The sequence below is a fragment of the Gadus chalcogrammus genome, chromosome 15, assembly GCF_026213295.1.
Source record: "Gadus chalcogrammus isolate NIFS_2021 chromosome 15, NIFS_Gcha_1.0, whole genome shotgun sequence".
Classification (NCBI taxonomy): domain Eukaryota; kingdom Metazoa; phylum Chordata; class Actinopteri; order Gadiformes; family Gadidae; genus Gadus; species Gadus chalcogrammus.
In genome coordinates this window covers 10,079,443-10,099,625 of record NC_079426.1, presented here as the reverse complement: position 1 = coordinate 10,099,625, position 20,183 = coordinate 10,079,443, and the positions used below count along the sequence as shown (strand labels likewise).

General features: G+C 44.2%; 3 protein-coding genes and 1 long non-coding RNA gene across 7 annotated transcripts in view; 2 read left to right on the top strand and 2 right to left on the bottom strand.

Annotated features, from left to right (window-relative positions):
- Nucleotides 1–83: 83 nt before the first annotated feature.
- Nucleotides 84–4,048, top strand: sar1ab (secretion associated, Ras related GTPase 1Ab). Its single transcript, XM_056608764.1, has 7 exons — nucleotides 84–192; nucleotides 1,056–1,126; nucleotides 1,309–1,428; nucleotides 1,722–1,787; nucleotides 1,884–1,987; nucleotides 2,087–2,218; nucleotides 2,659–4,048. The coding sequence occupies exons 2-7, from the start codon at nucleotides 1,069–1,071 to the stop codon at nucleotides 2,773–2,775; spliced, it is 597 nt and encodes a 198-aa protein (XP_056464739.1). The 5' UTR covers nucleotides 84–192; nucleotides 1,056–1,068; the 3' UTR covers nucleotides 2,776–4,048.
- A 20-nt stretch (nucleotides 4,049–4,068) lies between these two features.
- tysnd1 (trypsin like peroxisomal matrix peptidase 1) lies at nucleotides 4,069–7,057 on the top strand. Its single transcript, XM_056608762.1, has 4 exons — nucleotides 4,069–5,633; nucleotides 5,876–6,006; nucleotides 6,096–6,281; nucleotides 6,584–7,057. The coding sequence occupies exons 1-4, from the start codon at nucleotides 4,567–4,569 to the stop codon at nucleotides 6,784–6,786; spliced, it is 1,587 nt and encodes a 528-aa protein (XP_056464737.1). The 5' UTR covers nucleotides 4,069–4,566; the 3' UTR covers nucleotides 6,787–7,057.
- Nucleotides 6,374–9,776, bottom strand: LOC130404147 (uncharacterized). Of its 4 annotated transcripts, XR_008904191.1 has the most exons (6): nucleotides 9,681–9,776; nucleotides 8,291–8,382; nucleotides 7,803–8,175; nucleotides 7,405–7,554; nucleotides 7,182–7,228; nucleotides 6,374–6,803 (listed from the first exon to the last, which is right to left on the bottom strand). It is a non-coding gene; the product is annotated as an uncharacterized LOC130404147 (long non-coding RNA). The 4 variants fall into 4 exon arrangements; XR_008904190.1 differs by lacking the exon at nucleotides 7,803–8,175 and having other exon boundaries at nucleotides 8,291–8,994; XR_008904188.1 differs by lacking the exon at nucleotides 7,803–8,175.
- A 1,777-nt stretch (nucleotides 9,777–11,553) lies between these two features.
- spock2 (SPARC (osteonectin), cwcv and kazal like domains proteoglycan 2) overlaps nucleotides 11,554–20,183 on the bottom strand; it is a 29,633-nt gene continuing 21,003 nt past the window's right edge. The window contains exons 4-10 of the mRNA XM_056609359.1: nucleotides 19,730–19,835; nucleotides 18,548–18,656; nucleotides 17,976–18,119; nucleotides 17,137–17,355; nucleotides 15,695–15,757; nucleotides 13,971–14,102; nucleotides 11,554–12,581 (exon numbers count right to left, since the gene is read on the bottom strand). Of these exons, the coding sequence (XP_056465334.1) occupies nucleotides 12,433–12,581; nucleotides 13,971–14,102; nucleotides 15,695–15,757; nucleotides 17,137–17,355; nucleotides 17,976–18,119; nucleotides 18,548–18,656; nucleotides 19,730–19,835 (922 nt within the window). The 3' untranslated portion in view covers nucleotides 11,554–12,432. The remainder of the gene's footprint in view (nucleotides 12,582–13,970; nucleotides 14,103–15,694; nucleotides 15,758–17,136; nucleotides 17,356–17,975; nucleotides 18,120–18,547; nucleotides 18,657–19,729; nucleotides 19,836–20,183) is intronic.

Below are 20,183 nucleotides of genomic sequence, written 5' to 3'. Positions count from 1 at the left end.
GTGAAAGGGATCATTATATAGGCCTACCCGTACCATACCCCTTACACCCAATCCCAACACCACCCCTCTAGCCCCTCCGTGTCCGCTCCAAAATAACCATTACGCAGTTCCGGTGAGCTGTCAAACGCGTACCTGTCAATCGACGCAAAAGCTTGGACCAAAAGTTTGCGGATCCCGCGTTAATATCTCAAGGTAACGACAACTTTGTATAGGATAAACAGTCCGGACCAGAAATCCCACGTGTTTAATGTTTACGTGCCAACGTTTTTTTATTTAACGTGTCCTTGTATGATCCAGTCAATGTTGTTCTTTGGAATTCCATTCCCTACGAGTGGGATGACTAACTCCGATATTACCCTGATGTGGTTTTGTTCTGTGTCGGACCATTGATTTAATAGCAAAAATAGTTGAGAGGTCTAATTTTATAGGCTAAGAAGTTTTTAATGTTACGAGGACATTTCCATTTAGAGTTTAACGTGTATCACCAGTGGTTGTCAATACATGAGCCGTAACTGAAAGTTCGTGAAGTTACACAAACAACAAATAATGTCTGATTTCTCGCGTCGACCAAAGTAAATTCCAGACTGTGTGTGAGCGGGTTCGCATCCCCGTGATTTCGTGCGTGCCCATGAAAACACTGAGAGGAGGATGACTGGCGATATCGTATGTCAGAATGCCACAAGTTAACATATAAATAGTCTGAGCAAGAACACTATGACTCGGGGAGAGCCACAGACCAGCTGAAGGAGGCCTTTTCTTTTTTTTACACCTGCCATTATGCAAGATTTCTCCCTTCTGTGCGCGTCCTTATACTTGGTGCGATTACACAGAGATTATACATACCAGTAATGTAATCCTGTTCCAGCAATATAGTTGAAGCAACATTCAACCTGCTAACACTATAATAAACATTGCCTCCGTCTCTGTATTTGTTCAGATGTTTCAGATAAGCCTATTCTACGAACAAAGCTACATCTCTTTTAGTCTGTATCCTTTTCATCGATATAATGTTGACTAACGTATAAAAATGTATATGTGTTAAACACCCATTACAGAGGGCCAAGAGACATGTCTTTTATATTCAACTGGCTCTGCAAGGGCTTCAGCAGTGTCTTGCAACTTCTAGGTAAAGTACCTTCAATGTGTGATAATTTGTCTATAGAATATGTAATGAGTACAAATCTTGTAGCACATACTGTTTCAGATAGACCCGAGGAGTCTTATTCCAATATGATTCCACTACAACCATAACAAAAATGACCTTATAATATAAGAGTTATTTGAATGTGTTCTCTTTTCCCCCTGCAGGATTATACAAGAAGACAGGGAAGCTAGTTTTCCTGGGGCTGGATAATGCTGGGAAAACAACATTGTTGCACATGCTGAGAGATGACAGGCTAGGACAGCACGTCCCAACTCTGCACCCGAGTACAGTGAATCATTCACACCATTTCATACTTTCATTCGATAAGAAACTGGATACTTCTATTCAAAACAACTTGCAGTGGATGTTTCTACATGTCACCTAGGAGCATAGGGTATAGTCTTGTGATATAGACCCACAGAGGCCTACCGGTAGACTGAACAAAGAGAATCGAACCAAGTACCTTTTGGCCGGGATCCAAGCCACAGACCAGTAGCCACTCACACTTCAGATGTTACAAAGTCTATTGTCTTCTTACTCCTTTCATGATCATTATATGCTCTCATTCTGTCCACAGCATCAGAGGAGCTGACTATAGCTGGTATGACCTTCACTACATTTGACCTTGGTGGTCATACGCAAGGTTGGAGTTTAGTAATATTGCTTTTGCCGTCACATTGCATTTCAAGTCCATCGGATCCTTTCTTTCCTGGGTTCAAATTGTCCAAACTTTTTCCAGCCCGGAGAATTTGGAAGAACTACCTCCCAGCCATCAACGGTATCGTCTACATGGTGGACGTAGCCGATCACGAGCGGCTAGAGGAGGCAAAAATTGAACTTGATGTGAGGCAACTTTATAAAAAAGAAAAGGACAAAAGTCAGTTTCTAGCCATTCCGGGTTTTGAACTAAACTTCCTGCCCCCACCCCTCCCTCCCTGCCAGGCCCTGTTAACAGATGAAACCATCTTCACGGTCCCAGTCCTGATCCTCGGGAATAAGATAGACCGTCCAGAGGCCATCAGTGAAGACGCTCTGCGGGGGATGTTCGGTCTTCATGGACACACAACCGGAAAGGTATTGGCCTGGATCTGCCTTCAGACAAGACGCAACCATTACTACTATTGTTTAGTCATTTACCAGAGGCTTTAAGAGGTCTTTAGATGTAATTAAGGCACACATCATCTTGCCCGTCCTGCCAACAGGGCTAGTATTCAAGTGGTCAAAATTTGAGGTTCAAGCCCACAACCTTTCAGTCGGGGGTCAAACACTCTCACTACTTGACCGACCTGCCGCTGGTAGATTTGGTTGAAAAAATGCCAGGCATATGTATTGCAAGGAAAAAACCCTGCCGACAGGTACACTTTAAAGATTTAGTATCCCAACCAGAACCTTTCAGTTGAGAGTAAAACCCTCTAGCCACTAGCATTTATTGGATGGTCTGCAAGGATATTTATGGGGAATTAAGATAAGAGGGAGCCACCTCATTGATGCTGTGTTTGTTGCTCTCTTACCAGGGGCAGGTGTCGCTGAAGGAGCAGAATCTGAGGCCGATGGAGGTGTTCATGTGCAGTGTTCTTAAGCGGCAGGGATATGGAGACGGCTTCCGCTGGCTCTCCCAGTACATTGAATGATCCAGAGAAGAGATTCTCTAAGATTTGCCATGGGGGTCTATGCATTCAAAAACACAAAAACAGGGCCGACATGAGACTACCTACAATATCCTGACTGTCTTGAGAATGAGATCATTGTATACCATGTAATGTTACTATACCCTGTTTACAAGATATTTCAGTCAGTTAAGTGAGGTCTATTTGCTATTTTTCGTGAAAGTTGTCATTAAGACGCTTTTATCCAAAGCGAGTTACAGTGAATTGAGATACATTTCACCAGGTCAGATGGTAAAAACAGTAGATACAGTTAATCATGGAACAGGTACGGTTTTGGGATTTTTCTCAAGGATACCTAACACCCACCACCACCTAATATAATTAATAAGAGTCCTGCTATGTTTTTCTCTATAATCTTTCTATAAAGTATTAGTTTTTCTTATAATGCTGCCAATAGCCGTGCCCAAAGTTACAAAGACCGTGCCAGTGCTGTGAACAAGTTTCTGGGCATGTGTTATTTTTAGCATTGGTGTAAGCTTACAGAGAAGACTATGCTGAACATTGGTTAACTTAATTCAGGTTGGTCAGTGAACCATGCAGGATATGCATGATGCATATTCTGCACCATGCAATCTCAAAAAGTGAAAAGTGTTGGAGATGAATTATATTTTACATGAATTCTGATGTTTTTAAATTTTCCTTATGGATGGCAGGATGCGTTTTAGTTATTTTCATGAAGAATAAGACCTAAGAAATAATGTTGCATCTAGAAAGTGTTTACATTTCTGTGACAAAAACAATAAGCAAAGATTAATTGATATTAATCAAATTCATCCATAGCCTTCATAGTTGTTAAAGTAATTGCTTGAGTATTTTTTTGTCGCACTTGAAGGTTTACCACTACAAGTAATTCAAACTTTATCAAATTCGGATTATGGTATATATTTTATATTGTTTAACTTTAGTGTATGTTTAATAACAGCATTCGGAGCAATGCAGGCTGTAGGATGTATGCAATGACAATGCTTTATGTTACTGTGAAAATACCCAAGTACTTTGTGATTATTGCTGCCTGAAACATTGTAGTTGATATGAGGGTACTTGGTATTGAAAAATCAGGTTGTGCCGATTATTGTCAATATATTACTTTGTTAATAACAGTATAAACATTGCAAAGTTGATCCTGTCAAATTTGTATATTGGGAAACTGAAAAAACATTTTTTTGTTAACTAAAGTAGCATTAACTTTTTACTGAATTATTTAATTCTTATGTTCCGTTTTAAAAACGAACAACCCCAATTTGGTTATGTTTCATGTGTCTATGTGTGTCCATATTCGTTGCAGGTTCTTGCAAAAACAATAGTATCTGTGACACTTAAGTTATAGCAAAGCTGAAAGAATAAGTAAGTATAGTATATTCTTGTTAGTAATGAATGTACAAAGTTCATTTGTTTCTTCTGCTGATTGTTGACTCTCCAAACGAGCATGCGCATGCCAGCTACTCGTCTTCGATTGGTTAAGAATTAATCGGATTTGACCAATCCCGTCTTTCCGGTCAGGGCCGTCGTTCTAGGGACCAATGGAATACAACCAGGAAGTCGGGTTTCACCATTTGACATGTTGTATAACTAGGCTCTCGGCAACTTATTTCTTTTCTGAGAAATACTTCAACAATATACAAAGCCACACGCCTTTGTTCTCACTACAGGATTGGTTTGTGAAATATTATCTATAATATTTTCATTGTTCAACCACGCAAGATTTCAAATAGTTTGACACTTACATTTGAAGTTAAAAGTAATCGAAATTGCAGTATGGATCTGATCGAGGGGTCATGTTGTGTCGTGACAGTCTCGCAGCCTGCTTCCGAACAGCGAGGCTTTAGTTGTAGCGGAGTCATCCTTAATCATCATGCAGGAATCATCATTTGCAACGGATTTCCATTTTCTCGTTTTATGAACCACAAGTCACCTGTTGACCTACACAGTAGGTTTTTGTTACCAGACACCTTTACTGCCAACCTCGACATCCTGATACATTCACCTGCACGGAGAAAAGTGAAAAAAGACTTGATCCCTAACATCAACTCTGCTCCCCATAAAGCCAAGGTGCTGATGCTCGTCAACTGCTTGGAGTTCAACATGGCTTTTCACACAATTTTCCAAGAGTCAGACAGCTGGAAATTCCACAATGACGACGGCATGGAAGAGCTGATAAAAGAGTCCAGGTTTCTTAGCTGGTTTGCTGTCCTGAAGACAGATTTCGAGGACAGTTGCCGAAGTTCAATAAACATCCCTTATGCAAAAAGTTCTTCTCTTCGCAAAGGATCCGCAGTCGTTGCATGTGGCTCACCCTTTGGGTCCCTCTGCCCAGACCTCTTCACGAACACCCTCAGCACGGGCATAGTCAGTAACTTATGCGGGGAGGACAATGCGGTTATTCTCACGGATGCCCGGTGCCTGCCCGGTACTGAGGGCGGGGGGCTTTTTGTGATGGAAAGCGATGACCACGCAAGCCTGGTTGGGGTCATCGTGTCTTCACTGTGCTGGAAAGGAGTGGAGTGGATCGGTCTCACCTTAGTTTGTTCTGTCCAAGTTATTTTGAGAAACATAAGGGACATAACTGACAGGAGAAACGTAGAATCTACACTGACGGCACTGAGCTGTCTACATGGAAGTGCACCGGAAGGCCTTCGAGGCTTGAGCACAGCGTCGTCCTCCTTTTCCTCTTCCAAGTTGAGGAAATACCCCACTGTGTGCTTGATTGAAAGTGGACAGTTTTGGGGCTCTGGTGTTTTGGTCGCATCTCGTCTGGCGCTTACCTGTCGACATGTCGTCAACGGAAAGAAGACTGTTACTCTGAAGTTCCATCACAAGGGCAGGTAGAAAACACTGTCGATTGTCTATAATATCCTTCTATCTTCCTGAAAGCAACATAATGGTACCAAGTTATGATGGCAACAGGTACTAATAGGCCTTCTGGACAATTCAATTGAAAAACAACTGAAATGCCTACTTTAATTCCTATTGTCCTTCATAGCTGAGCTGACCTGACCTTTGTCTCTAGAGGTTCATGACCAGGGTGACCCATACATTTGGTCTCCCCATTTATTCAACTGTTCAGGTTCCATGTTGTCATGGGTGATGTGCTATTTTCCACAAAGCCGTCTTCCTCCTATGATTTTGCTGTGGTACAGCTGAGAGACTCTGCTCCTGAAGTGGTGGTTCCACTGGTGGCCAAGTCCTTTCAGCCAGGTGGGGTCAAAGATAATTGCAGGTTATTAACAACACTATTTATAAATTATTTTATTCTAACAATTGCATTTGTATTATTCTTCCTTAAGGCGAGGAGGTAGTGGTAGTTGGGTATGGCGGACTTGGAAAGAGCTGTGGTCCTTCGTTGACTGGCGGCATCCTATCTAAAGCCGTCAACTGGGATCGCACACCTGTGATGCTGCAGACGACGTGTGCAGTACAGGCGGGCGCCAGCGGGGGCGCTGTGGTGCGGAAACACTCCGGGGAGTTATTGGGTAAGGCTTTCTATTAACCAACATCCAGAAGCACATTTCCACCTTTTAAACAGTAGGGGTTACTTTACGACTATGGTAAAACTTCCCTCATACACAAAATTGCTTAATATATTTAATTATATTCAATTAAGTCATTTTGCCGACCAAAGCGGCATACAATGAGTATATATTGCACACATCAATGAGCAGGAAAGTTGGGCGTTTGAACCCAGAATACCATCTTTCGGTCAAACACCCAAACTATCATTCCCCACAATTGTATGCAAGTTTAAAACGTATAATTATGTTCCTCTAAATCCCAGGCATTGTAGCCAGTAACACCAGGGACTGCACGGCCAACGTGACATACCCTCACCTGAACTACAGCATCCCAGCGATGGTCTTCCAGCCCCTGCTGGAGCGCTTCAGCCAATCAGGAAACACGGAGGCCTTCAGGGAGCTAGACGCCTCAGATGCTGGCGTCCGGAGGGTCTGGAGGCTCCAGAATGCTCAGAGCAAACTCTGACCTGATCAGCAGAAGGACTAACACAGTGGTATCGGAACTTGGCTTGCTGGAGATGATTTGCTGACATCCGATTTCCAACTCTTAATTCCTGCATTTGTCAATAATTGTCCTGCCTGAGGAATAAACATTTGCACATAGTAATTTGGTGTGTGTGTCTTAGTCATAATTCCCTTTTGTTTTGGGTTCAGTTGTTACTTGGTCGGATTCTCTCAGGAGTGGGATTAGGGACAGGGTTCGGATCCAGAAGTGTAACATAAATGGTCAATCTAGTCACTCAGAAGAAAGCTCTGTGCTTTTGGGATTTAATGTATTCACAGTAATATGGTGGTTATACATTTTTATAGGCTTCAATGTTTTGACTGGGAGAGCCACATCGTCATTAAACAGACCCTTACACTTCTTTAGAGCTGGTTTCAGCCTCCATAGTCCACCGTGCTACACGCTGGGGGGAAACAAAGTGCGAGTAGTATGTTGAAACCCTCACCTTCATCATCTGCCGTCTCATCATTTTCTACACAACATGAGTTACAGCTGCCTTTTCAAACCACTTCATCTGGCTGCGGCATGAATCCTCGGAAAATACTTTTTTTCCTGAGTTTTGAGCTGTCCTCCCCATACCTGAGGGTGTCCGGTCTCCAGCGAGGACCCTCCAGTCCAGCAGAGAGCAGCAGAGCCCCTGAGTCTCCTGGGTGATAGTAGCTCAGCTCCAGCCCTCTCTGATGGGAGGGGTTGGAGCTCAAGAGCTGAGGCCAGAGAAGAACAGCCTTCCTGTGTGACCAGGCAGCCATTACATTTACACACCCACACACAGACAGGTGTGAATTATTACTTTTCTGGATGTATATCGGTCAGATGTCTTCGGATAGTGAGAGAGTCTACAGATCAGTGTGCTAAACCATTATAGACGGCCACAAAACCATCAATAAGTAACTAATGTTACTAATAAAAGTCTAAAACATAACCAAACTGACCTCCATACCATACAGACTAAACCTCCAAAATAAAAAGGTTCCTACCTAAGGAGGCCAAGGAGGAACACCTCATCTCCAGCAGTGAGTCCTTTTGAATAACCGCGGCTAATTGCGCAATCCAATGCATTTCATGACGCCGCTCAGGAAGTTGTGGTATGTGGCACATGCTCATGCATTCTTTTAAATCTTCTTACATGTCCATGTTGTTCCGCAGTACAGAAGCATATAAATGTCAGGCAGCTTTTCTCAGTACAAGGCTCACAATGGCTGAGATAGAGCAGATGAGGTTGGGGATCTACCAGGCTGAGCGCCGGGAGCAGAAGGAGGCTCTGAGGCTGAAGGAGGAGCAGTGTTACGAGAAATGGGCTGCTAAAGTCCTAGGGCCCTAGTGCTGCAGGAAAGGGGCCAGAAGATGGGCCTAAGAAAAGGATGACCAGATTGGAGAAGGTGGCTTTGGGGGGAGTTACTGTTTAATTCTTGCTATGAGAAGATATGAGGCTTCAGTATGAACTAAAAAGTATTTTTTTTTTCACCTTGTTTCAGTTGCAATTCAAGATTGGTCTCCCTGTTCCAATAGGCTGATGATCCCCTCCACTGGGCCGACCCGGTATGGGTCACCTGTAGGCTACATACATATACAAAGCAACACAAAAAAAATCAAAGAAATACAAATTATTACAAAAGAATACAAGCAAATAGAATACAAGCAAATTAATTTATTATTTTTCTGCTCAGAATTGTGGCACAGACTTCGGATTCGGTCCCGTGACCTAGGATGTGCAATTTGAAGCAAGCAAACGGTGGAGACATCACACTGGAGTTAAACCCCAGCTTTGTCCTAGCCCAGGTGAATTTAGACAAAGTCCATCTGAGTGTAGCCAACCAAGTCCACATCGATGAGACATTAAACTGGAGTGAAACCCCAGCTTTGTTTACATTCACCTGGGCTGGTACTAGGTACCATCTGATGGGACCCAACGAAGTCCACATGGTTGGCCAGTGGGGACATCACACTGGACTGAAACCCCCGCCATGTTGAAATTGACCTGGGCTAGTTCAAAGTGTGCACGTCCTAGATCAAGGGACAAAATAAAGTCTGTTGCAATTTTGAGCTTAAAAAAATAATAATGAAACTCAAAGACTCAAAGACAGCATGGCTCTTTGGACCAATCTCCCATGGCAACGGTATCCCCATCTTCTCAGGGCGTCTTCCACAGTAGAACCGGCCAAATTCAATCTGGAAGAAGCAACAGATACTACACCAACATATTGTACATTGAACTCTTTTGTATTCATCTGTACTATTTTTATTAGATGACAATACAATCGAATAAAACTTTCATTGGAAAAAATAGTCATCGTGTGTTTGTTGTTGTTTTTAGATGTATACAAATTATTATACTAGCCGACACACTCTCTTTGACCCGCACATGTGCGAGTGTGTACACACATACACAACAACAGCAGGAAGGGATAAGCTTTTTGTCCCAACTCCAGATTACTTCAGACAGGCCTCTACCAAACGACGCTCACGCACTGAGCATAACGTGAAAAATCGCATTGTCACGTTGTTGTTAGCATTTAGCTTCTACCTGGAATACACCCGGATATGTAGTGCGCACCTAGCCTCTAGCCATCTAAAGGGGGGTCTTATATCGAAATTCTGTTTTTTATTTAATTGAAGATACAAGTGTGATTTGTTAAATGTTTGAACGAAGGTTGACGGTTGAGGGCTTGTTACGAAGTCTGAAGTAGTATTCTGAAGCGTCAGACCAAGATAATCGGAACATTTAAAAACTGGAATGGAGCATATAGTTGAACAATTGTGGAACCAGATAGTTCTCAAAGTTTCTAGAGAATATTAGAAAAGAAAAAAAACAAAAAACGTAATAACAATAGTTGAGGACTGCATGCAGCACTCACCTAATTATACGAAACGACAGAAAAACATTTTCCAATAAGGTCTATCGGATATCTTCATCCAGACCCGTCTGCACGTGTGTGTCTAATTAAATTAAATCTGACCGGCCTAGAGTCCTGTAAGGTGAATTGGCATCCACCGGGTGGCGCAATCTCTCTATAAACTCAAATTAGAAAATGACTTTTTCAGTCCTTATCCTTTACTAATATTACACCATTATGCATATTTCTGTAATCTTGCATTCATAACCCCTGCTTTTTAAAAGAAATTATTGATCATGACAGTAATACTTATTTTGAAGCAGTAATGGCAGAACTTGTTGAGGTCTTATTATTATAGATGACTGCACCATTCGGGAATTCTTCAGACATTTGTATGAACTGAAGATTAAACATCATCATTTATTCTAAAAATAGATGAAAATCTGCATTAAAAACGATTGCATTAATAACCTTTCCTTGGACTCTGTTGGTGTTTCATTGTTTCCTGGTGATCTCCCCCACCTTCCCATCCTCAGTAAAATATCCATATTTAAGTACTTTGTTTGTACTAAATGTGCCATAATAATCCTATACAGTAATTTTTTTTAGCATTAGCAGTTCCATCTATACAAAGGTAATGGAATGAGATCTAATTGTTCACAACGAATGCTCAGATCAACAGCCCAACTTGAATTGCGAATACAACTGAATTGCTCATGGTGTATCGAAGAATATATTACTGAATAGGCTTACTGAGGTATGCATAAAACCCATTCGCACCAGGTTACAGCACATGTGGCCTGTAACACGTGTTTTGTGTGTGTGAGTAGAAGAGGACAGCTGGCTACGGATGATTGGTCCCTTTGGGGTAGCCAATATCAGGAATGGGTTTTTCAACTTTTCACTCGCACACACACACGCACGCACGCAAACACACACACACACACACACACACACACACACACACACACACACACACACACACACACACACACACACACACACACACACACACACACACACACACACACACACACGTCGTAACCCCTCAACAGACTTGTAATTAAAAACCAAGAGAAGACTGTCTGTCAGCATAGGTCGGGACCTGATTGACACGGCTTCTTTTTCTCACAGATATCGAAACCCGAAACATGACTTTTATTGTTGAAGATGTCTTCTCTGTGCATAGAATACAATACACAGACAGCCTCGCTTCAGGGTGTGGGCTGAACTTGCATACGTGACCGTATACGCTCTCTCTCACACCCGTGTTCACGGAGATGGCATTCAGAGAAGGAGAGAGATGATGGAGTCAAGTCTATAGGAGAACCAAGATGCACAGACAAGACATCACTTCCATAGGTACTGTGTGGTTGAATGTGCTGACATGCTAAACTTAAGTCTGGATCTAGTTTCGTACTGTGTATGTCAACTGGCTCCCAGCTACTGCAGAGTGAGCTATGAAAACAATAGAACAGCCCCTCTCTGGGCCCCAGATTAGTTACACAGCAATGCTTTTTTGCCCATGGTACCAAATAACAACAATAGCTTTCGGTTGACTTAGGGGGGTGGGGTGGTGGGGCAAGGTTACTTCAAAATTCTCGCCTCCCAAATATAGTAACCTATTTGGCCCTCGTATACGATAACATCGTACTTTATTATCTACGGGTGGTAAATTCCCATCCCATGTAGTTCACATTGAGACCAAATCTAAATTCACCTACAGCAATCGAAAGTTTCTGATTTTTTGTGATTTTCGTAGTCATTTTTGTAGCATGAATATAAAGAAACTGGGAGCTAGCGTCATTGGATTCAGTTCAAGGATGGCGTTGCAGTAGCGACAACAAGGAAGAAAGGAGCAGGACAACAGGGGATGTAGGGTGGCCATGCTCAGGCCACATAGACCGGTTTATTTGTTTTTTACTAAACACAATAGTTGATCCACATTATGATACAACACTGTTTCAATGTGAGCCGTGTGCTCTGCTAGTCTTCCAAACCACTGGAACGGCAGGACCAATGGGTGAGGGTCTTCCGATAAACACGTTATATACAAGTTAAAGAGTCGCACGGGTGAGATGTTTCGTACAAGTCGTAAATGAGACAGCACTACTGTCACACATGAGCATAAGCATATGAAATGGAAAGGGTCAAATCAAAAGGTGGAACCATGATAATCCCATCGTCTTTCTACACTTTCCTACCTCTCTTCAGTTAACCCATCATAATTGTCAGGATACAAAATAAAACGTTTGAGGGCTTGAATCCAGAGGGCCAAAATATACCCACTAATATCTGAAGTTTGTATGTGAGCAATACTTTACTTCTGGTATGTTTAAACTGTGTCCCCCGCTCAAAGACAGCCCCGGAATATACAACTGATAGAGAATTAAGATCCACAAACATTGAAGGACAAAATTCTACACTCCTACTTACTTTATCAATCTTTTTTTTGTTTTAAATATGTGTTCCTTTCCCTCCTTTCCATGCCCATATATATTCCTTATCAATCCAAACCAAGTTCATAGCTTGTTGAAGACAGGTTAAAAACTACCTCTGTCTTAGTGTGTGTGTGTCTGTGCGTGTGTTTCTGTGCGTGTGTGTGTGCCTGTGTGTATCTGTGCGTGTGTGTGTTTGTGTGTGTGCGCTTGTTTGTGTGGGCGCGCGTGAATGTGTGAGAGAGAGAGAGCGCCAGATCAAGATCTAGAAAACATAGTAAGATGCTCCTGTGGGTGATCTCCGACACCGCTCTTAGTCAAGGCCTCCCCTTTCTTTACCAGATATACCCTCCATCATCCACCTCCCCCACCTCCTCCTCTTCCTCCTCCGCCTCCTCTGCGTTCTCCTCCTCCGCCTCCTTCTCCTCCTCATCCTCCCAGCCGACGCCGCTGCCAAAATCCCCCGAGTACACCACTTCATCATCTGCAGACGGCGGGGGTGGGGGTTTGGGGGGGGAAAGAAAAGGAGGGGGGAACATAGAGAGGATTCGAAATGACCCACAATGCACTGCATCAAAAAATTGAGTTAATTTCTATTCAAGGCATACACTCTGACGTTGAGGCTTCCATACAGTCCGTCGGGAGAGGCTGCAGAGGAATCCATTAAAAAAAAAGAGTACCGACTGCCTTGGCAACGGCAAGTCGTGTGTGTGTGTGTGTGTGTGTGTGTGTGTGTGTGTGTGTGTGTGTGTGTGTGTTTGTGTTTGACTCTGTGTAGAATTGAACGGTTGTCTCAGAAACCGGTGCCAAGGCGGACCCCATTCATGGCAGACACCGGTTGAGCTCCAGCCAGTTCTCGCCGTTTATCTTGAGGGACTTTTCTCTCAGGGTGGCAGGCGTCCCTTTAGAATGCAAATGACACCCAGACACATTAATGTGCCACTGGTCCTGCTCCCTGAGTTATGCTGCACCGGCCCTCCTAGCCCTTCAAAATAAAGGCGCTCTGTTTCTGAATGTGGGTCGAAAACGAATGCTACTACACTGGGAGGTGTTGTGTAACGTAGGTGGAAGAGGGACAGAACCAAACAAACAAACAACGTGTCTCTATCAGAATTTAAATACATAAATACACAAAACGTACACATACAAATCTACTATGAATATAGAATATAGTAGATAGACATAGCAGGTAGATAGAAGTTGTATAGAATATGATATATTCAATCTGAAGATCTCTTACCACAGTTAGGTGTACACTACCTACCCCTATATAGAATATGATATATTTAATATGAAGGGATCTCTTAGCACAGGCAGGCTAACAATACCGACCCTCTATATAGAAGATGATATATTAAAAATGAACAGAGCTCCTACCACAGTCAGGCTTACCTACCTTATATAGAATATGATGCATTAAATATGAAGGGATCTCCTACCAGAGTCAGGCTTGCCTACCCTATATAGAATATGATGTATTAAATATGAAGGGATCTCTTACCACAGTCAGGCTTGCCTACCCTATATAGAATATGATGCATTAAATATGAAGGGATCTCTTACCACAGTCAGGCTTGCCTACCCTATATAGAATATGATGCATTAAATATGAAGGGATCTCTTACCACAGTCAGGCTTGCCTACCCTATATAGAATATGATGTATTAAATATAAAGGGATCTCCTACCAGAGTCAGGCTTGCCTACCCTATATAGAATATGATGTATTAAATATGAAGGGATCTCTTACCACAGTCAGGCTTGCCTACCCTATATAGAATATGATGTATTAAATATGAAGGGATCTCTTACCACAGTCAGGCTTGCCTACCCTATATAGAATATGATGTATTAAATATGAAGGGATCTCTTACCACAGTCAGGCTTGCCATGCATCCTGGAGCCAGCTATCTCCCCTCCATGCTGGTCCACACACCAGCACTCTCCTCGGTCACACTGCTGCTTCCGGAAGAACCCGTCCTCATCGCAGCTCGGGATGAACACACCTGAGACACACACAACACGGCCACATGCACACGTACACACACACACACCCAAACGTACCGGGTCACCTGAAGAGCTTTGGGGGTATCTGCAACCTATGGGGTCTCTGACGCAGCAAAGGTCTGTTACTGGACCTTGGCTTATTTACTGGTGCTAACAAATCCTGGATGACCCCCCCGTCCCCCCGTCCCCCCCCCGTCTCATGGGGAGGGAATCATGTGTTGTGTGTTCTGTTGTGTAATCTCACCTCATTTCATCTCAGCTTATCTCAGTTTATCTTAACCACTAGAACCTTATCTGCTATTGTATTATTGCAGAATCGATAGCAACAAGCAACTAAAATGACACATTTATATTTGGAGAGGTGCTGTTTGTGATTGCAGCGAAATCACTCTGTAATGTCAACGTCATCAACGTCTCTGTGATGACTGATATGAATGACAAATTGATAGTGTTATATTTGTACTTTGTTGTAGCAATCGCTATCACGTTGTCTCTGATATCAGTAGAAAGAGAGAGGGAGAGAGAGAGAGAGAGAGAGAGAGAGAGAGGGAGAGAGAAAATGAAAAAACTGAAAAAACAGATGAAAATGTGGTTTGCGTCAACACATGAATAAACAATTGTGTGCCCAAAACCACATTTGAGAATGCAACTTTCAACACAATCTTCCCCGTTACGATCCTTCAGGTCCTCCCCTCATAGTTTTGCCTGAAATAAATCTGCCTTGTCATCGCCTGGGAGCCCGGCCTTAATAGAGCCGTCCCTCCCAGTGGGAGCGTCCTAGGGAACATGTGAGCATCAGGCAGGCAGCATGGCTCCTCCCTGCCCTCCACCAAGCCCGAGCTTAGCTCCGTGTCCTTCAGCAGTCCTGACTCACTGCCCCAAACAACACGCTACAATCTGCAGTGTGCACATTCACACAGGCGCACACACACACACACACACACACACACACACACACACACACACACACACACACACACACACACACACACACACACACACACACACACACACACACACACCAAGGCTCGCGCACACACACAAAGACTTGCACGCACGCACACACACATACACACATACACAGGCTCACACAGTCACGCCATCTAAGATCCACCGCTGGCTGCGGTCCCTAGCCGTCTGTCAGTGTATCTGTTCTTCTGCTTCTAATCCGCTGAGCAGGGGGCTAATCCTTGCCTCCTGCTTCTTTCCCGCTCCATGAAACAACCTCTAGGACCCTAAACCTTCTGGAACCTAAACTTCCCAGGAAACCAAATCTCTAGGATCCTACTCCAGTCTCTGGAAAACCTACATTTCTAGGAACCTGCAATTCTAGAAACTTAAATCTCTTGGCCCGGAAAGATTTTACGAGACAAACCTCTACGAAACTAAACCTTTAGGAACTCCAACTTCTAGGGGCCTAAAACCATAGCCTTGAGGACCCTAAAGATCTAGGAATCTAAACTTCGAAGGGAACCTGAACCTCTGGTCTCCATGAGCCCAGATGAACCTAAAGCAGCCGTGTCACCAGAGCAGCCCTCACGGGGGACCCTGGCAGGGGGGAGAAGCACGTCCATGCAGGTGAGCAACGTACCAAATTTCCTCTTGCCTCCTTCCTGCACCTGGATCCTCTCCAGCTCCGCCAGGCAGACGGGCTCTGTGGGGAAGGGGGGGGAGGAGAAAGTTAAGACGTTAAGGCTTTGAGGACGGACGCAGGCCAGTCAAAGCTGGCTATGGATTGACAAAATGAGAAATGTGTCAGACCTAACCTCCTCATCAAGAGGAGGCTTAGGAGAGAGGAGAGATACTGAAAAGTCACAAGCTAGCTTAGACAGATACTGATGAATTATTATCATCAGAGGCTGTATTATTTATGAAGTAGCACACAACAAATTTTGGCCAACATTAACCAATATTTACAACACACTTACTTTTGTGTTTTATTTCGTGACTAACATTTTAAAACGACTTCTGTATTAATTAATTTATCAATATCCGTATTGGCCCGTACCAGAACTACCAATAATACTATCCTACATGTGGTCTGATACCGGCACATCATACATTGGTGGTGGTCGCTAGACCAGTGCATCCCCTCGCTGATCTTATTGCAGAAAATATTTTCTTCTCCAGAACCAATTACTGCAACGGATAAGCCGGCAGGGAGCAGTGTCTCGTGGGCCTTTCTACACCCAGCGGCGGATGGCTTTCTGCTCCGCTGGCGGTGTGAGAGAGCCAGCCTCTCTGCCAGCAACACGGAGCTAGCCTGCTGGGAGAACCCCGGGCTCCACAGCAGGGGGTGCATTCAGGGGCCCGTGGCCGCTCTCTTCACCCCGCCAATGGAGGTTAAGTGGGGGCCACGGAACAGAGGCACTGGGAAGTCGATCAGAGCAGATCGCTGCACCAGGGAGGGGAACCTCGACACGTACACATAAATAGACAGACATGCACGAATAGGAGCTCTCATGCTCTCCCTCTCGCGCACACACACACACACACACACACACACACACACACACACACACACACACACACACACACACGCACACACGCACACACACACACACACACACACACACACACACACACACACACACACACACACACACACACACACACACACACACACACACACACACTACTAGTACTAATGGGACCACACATTCACACACACGGACAAATAGGCATACATGATCTCACACACTCTCTGTAACACACATAAACAGACACACATGCATGTGATCATAAAGACACACAATCAGAGACACACAAAATGCACATATATCAACGCCCACACAAACACACACACACACACACACAGAAACAAAACCACCCACCATATATATATATATATGATCAAACACAAACACACACACAGCACACACACACACACACACACACACACACACACACACACACACACACACACACACACACACACACACACACACACACACACACACACACACACACACACACACACACACACACACACACACGTATATATTGCCACGCACACACACACAGAATACGTACTCTCCCTCCAGAAGCAGAGGCACCACTCTGCGGTGGACACCTTGCCGTCTCGGTAGGAGTCACAGGAGCTGAAGAAGGGCCGGATGCAGATCTCATACTTGTCCAGGTTGATGGCCGCCAGCTCCGCCTGGTCCAGGTTCAGGTCGCTGTTGGTGTCCAGCTTGGAGAACATCCAGCCTATGGAGTCCTTGCAGCTGGCCACCAGGCCCCTGTCGAGACCTGCACAGAGGGAAACACCCACAACAACCACATCACTCTGGGTCCATCTTTGTTTAGAACCTGTTGTTTCCTTATGATCAGGAAAGTTCTCACTAATGATTTCCCAATTACAATAACAAGTTTAGAAGATGCTTTCATCCAAAGTGATTTAGAGTGAATAGGATTTTATGAATTTCATGAATGAATAGGTAGGGTTTGGGGGTGCTGCTCAAGCACGCCTACAGATAGACTGCAGGGCTTATATCTTGAGGAACAGATTTGTGGCGATTCTGATTCAGGATAATACTCTTCTGGGGCTGCTTCTAATACCTTCAGAGGATGGTCTAAAAGAGTGTCTAACCAATCAAAAAGTTACCGGGTTTGATTCCCAACGTCAATGGATGGGGTGGCATTCTTGAGCCAAGCTACCTATACCCTCACTGTTCCTGAATGGCCTGTATCTGCTTTTGATAGAAGCATCTGTTCAAAAGGACAACAAATAGTAAAGGGTAAAGGCAGATCTTGGCAGAGATTTCTTTGGCCGGACACGAAAGGAAAACTTGATCCGGTCATCAGTCGGAAGCGATTCTCTGTGGCTTTGCGGAGCTATTTCCCTTTAATGTTACAAGGGGCTGCTGTACCCGATGGTGGATTGACCCGGGCGGGTGTGGCGGCCGCAGCTGTCTTGCTGTTGTTGTTGTTCTGTTTGGCGTTTCCCTGAAGCAGCTGGAACCAGTCCCTCAGTCTCTCGCCCAGATCAGCTAGATCCTGCCCAGTACAACTCTCTGTAGAGGGAGAGAGAGAGAGAGAGAGAGAGAGAGAGAGAGAGAGAGAGAGAGAGAGAGTAAGAGAGAGGAAGAGAGAGAGAGAGAGGGGGGGGGGGGAGGTTGTGAGAGGGACAGAAAGAGATAGCAAGGAGGAGAGAGAGTGATGGATCGGAGAAAGTTGAACCAGGTGTGTCAATTTTGTAACAGGTGGGAATGTGTTAAAATCTGTGTGCATTTGTTTATTTATATTTGATGAGAAATGTAATTATGTTTGTATAGCTACTATGGGCGTGTGTGCATGTGTGTGTGTGTGTGTGTGTGTGTGTGTGTGTGTGTGTGTGTGTGTGTGTGTGTGTGTGTGTGTGTGTGTGTGTGTGTGTGTGTGTGTGTGTGTGTGTGTGTGTGTGTGTGTGTGTGTGTGTGTGTGTGTGTGTGTGTGATCTCACCATGGTGGGACTCTGTAGTAGTCGGGGCTGTGGGTGGACACGGACATGGCCCTGAACATGCCAGGGTGAGCTCTTTTCCCGCAAGACAGGCCTGCTGCTCGAGCTTGCACTGTATGACACACACACACACACACACACACACACACACACACACACACACACACACACACACACACACACACACACACACACACACACACACACACACACACACACACACACACACAAACAAACACAAACAAGTACACACACACAAATACACACACACACACACACACACACACACACACACACACACACACACACACACACACACACACACACACACACACACACACACACACACACACACACACACACACACACACACACACACAAATGCATGCATAACAACATAAATCACTTCACTAGGCGATCACCAAGATGCTTAAATAATATTCATAAAGGCAGCAGCTCATAGACTCTGGGAGGAATGTGTCTCTCCACCCACCACCTCTGCCTTTGCTACAAGGTCAGGGATGTTAACAGCGAACACAAGGCGTAAATCAATAGGATGATGGGATTAGGTCGGCTACATGTGTTGACCTCCAGAGGCAGCACCCCATCCCTTCAAACATGTCACCTTGTGTTGTCTTTAGTCTCTCCCTGTCAACCCTCTCCGTGCAATGAACGCCGCATTAGAAAGCGAAGAGTGTGCTGTAGCTAATGTGTTCATAATAAGTAATGTTAAAGTAATAGGGTTATAGTAGTCAAATGAGGTGACAAGGATGTTTACGACTGGATCTGCGTGCTACATAAGCAAAGATCATGAGAGATATGATTGTATGTGTTTGTATGTTTTGTTTTTTTGTGTGTGTAGTTATTTTTGTCTGTTCTACATCTTGTGTGTCTCTGTGTACCCATGCATGTGTCTGTGTATGTGTGTGTGTGTGTGTTCATGTGTATAAATGTCTGTATATACATCTATGTGTGTATGTGTGCGTGTTCATGTGTATAAATGGGTGTATATACATCTATGTGTGTATGTAGGTGCGTGTTCATGTGTATAAATGTGTGCAAAATACATCTATGTTTGCATAGGTGTGTGTATGTGTATAAATGTGTGCGTTCATGTGTACACACGTGTGTATAGACATCTATGTGTGTGTGCTTGTTTGTGTGTGTGTGCTCTAGATCCCGTACGTTTGAGGCATAGTTGCGTCCGTCCGATCCACACACGGGGCCGGTGGAGGACACAGGGCAGGGCTTACAGTTCCCCTCTGGGGACCGGAGGGCCGGCTGCTTCAGCCTGTAGTGGAGGAGTGAGACAGCACAGCACTGAGCCACAGTTCCCCCAGACCGCCACTCCATTCACAACTACTGTTACTCCTGGATCATCTATTATTTACTGAGGGCAGCTTTCATGCAGAACCTGCATCTCAAAGTGCTCTATATATTCAGAGCGACAATTAAAGAGTGATAATGGTATGATGATTCAAGTTAAGTCACTTTGTATGGCCTTAATCACAGCTACAGTGTCAAAGTTAAGAATGATATCAAAACAAGCATGAGGTATAACAACTCTATTGTATTGTGAAGAGGTGAGAGAACGTTTAACGTGCTCATAGAGACTTCTGCAACAATCTGCATTATTTTT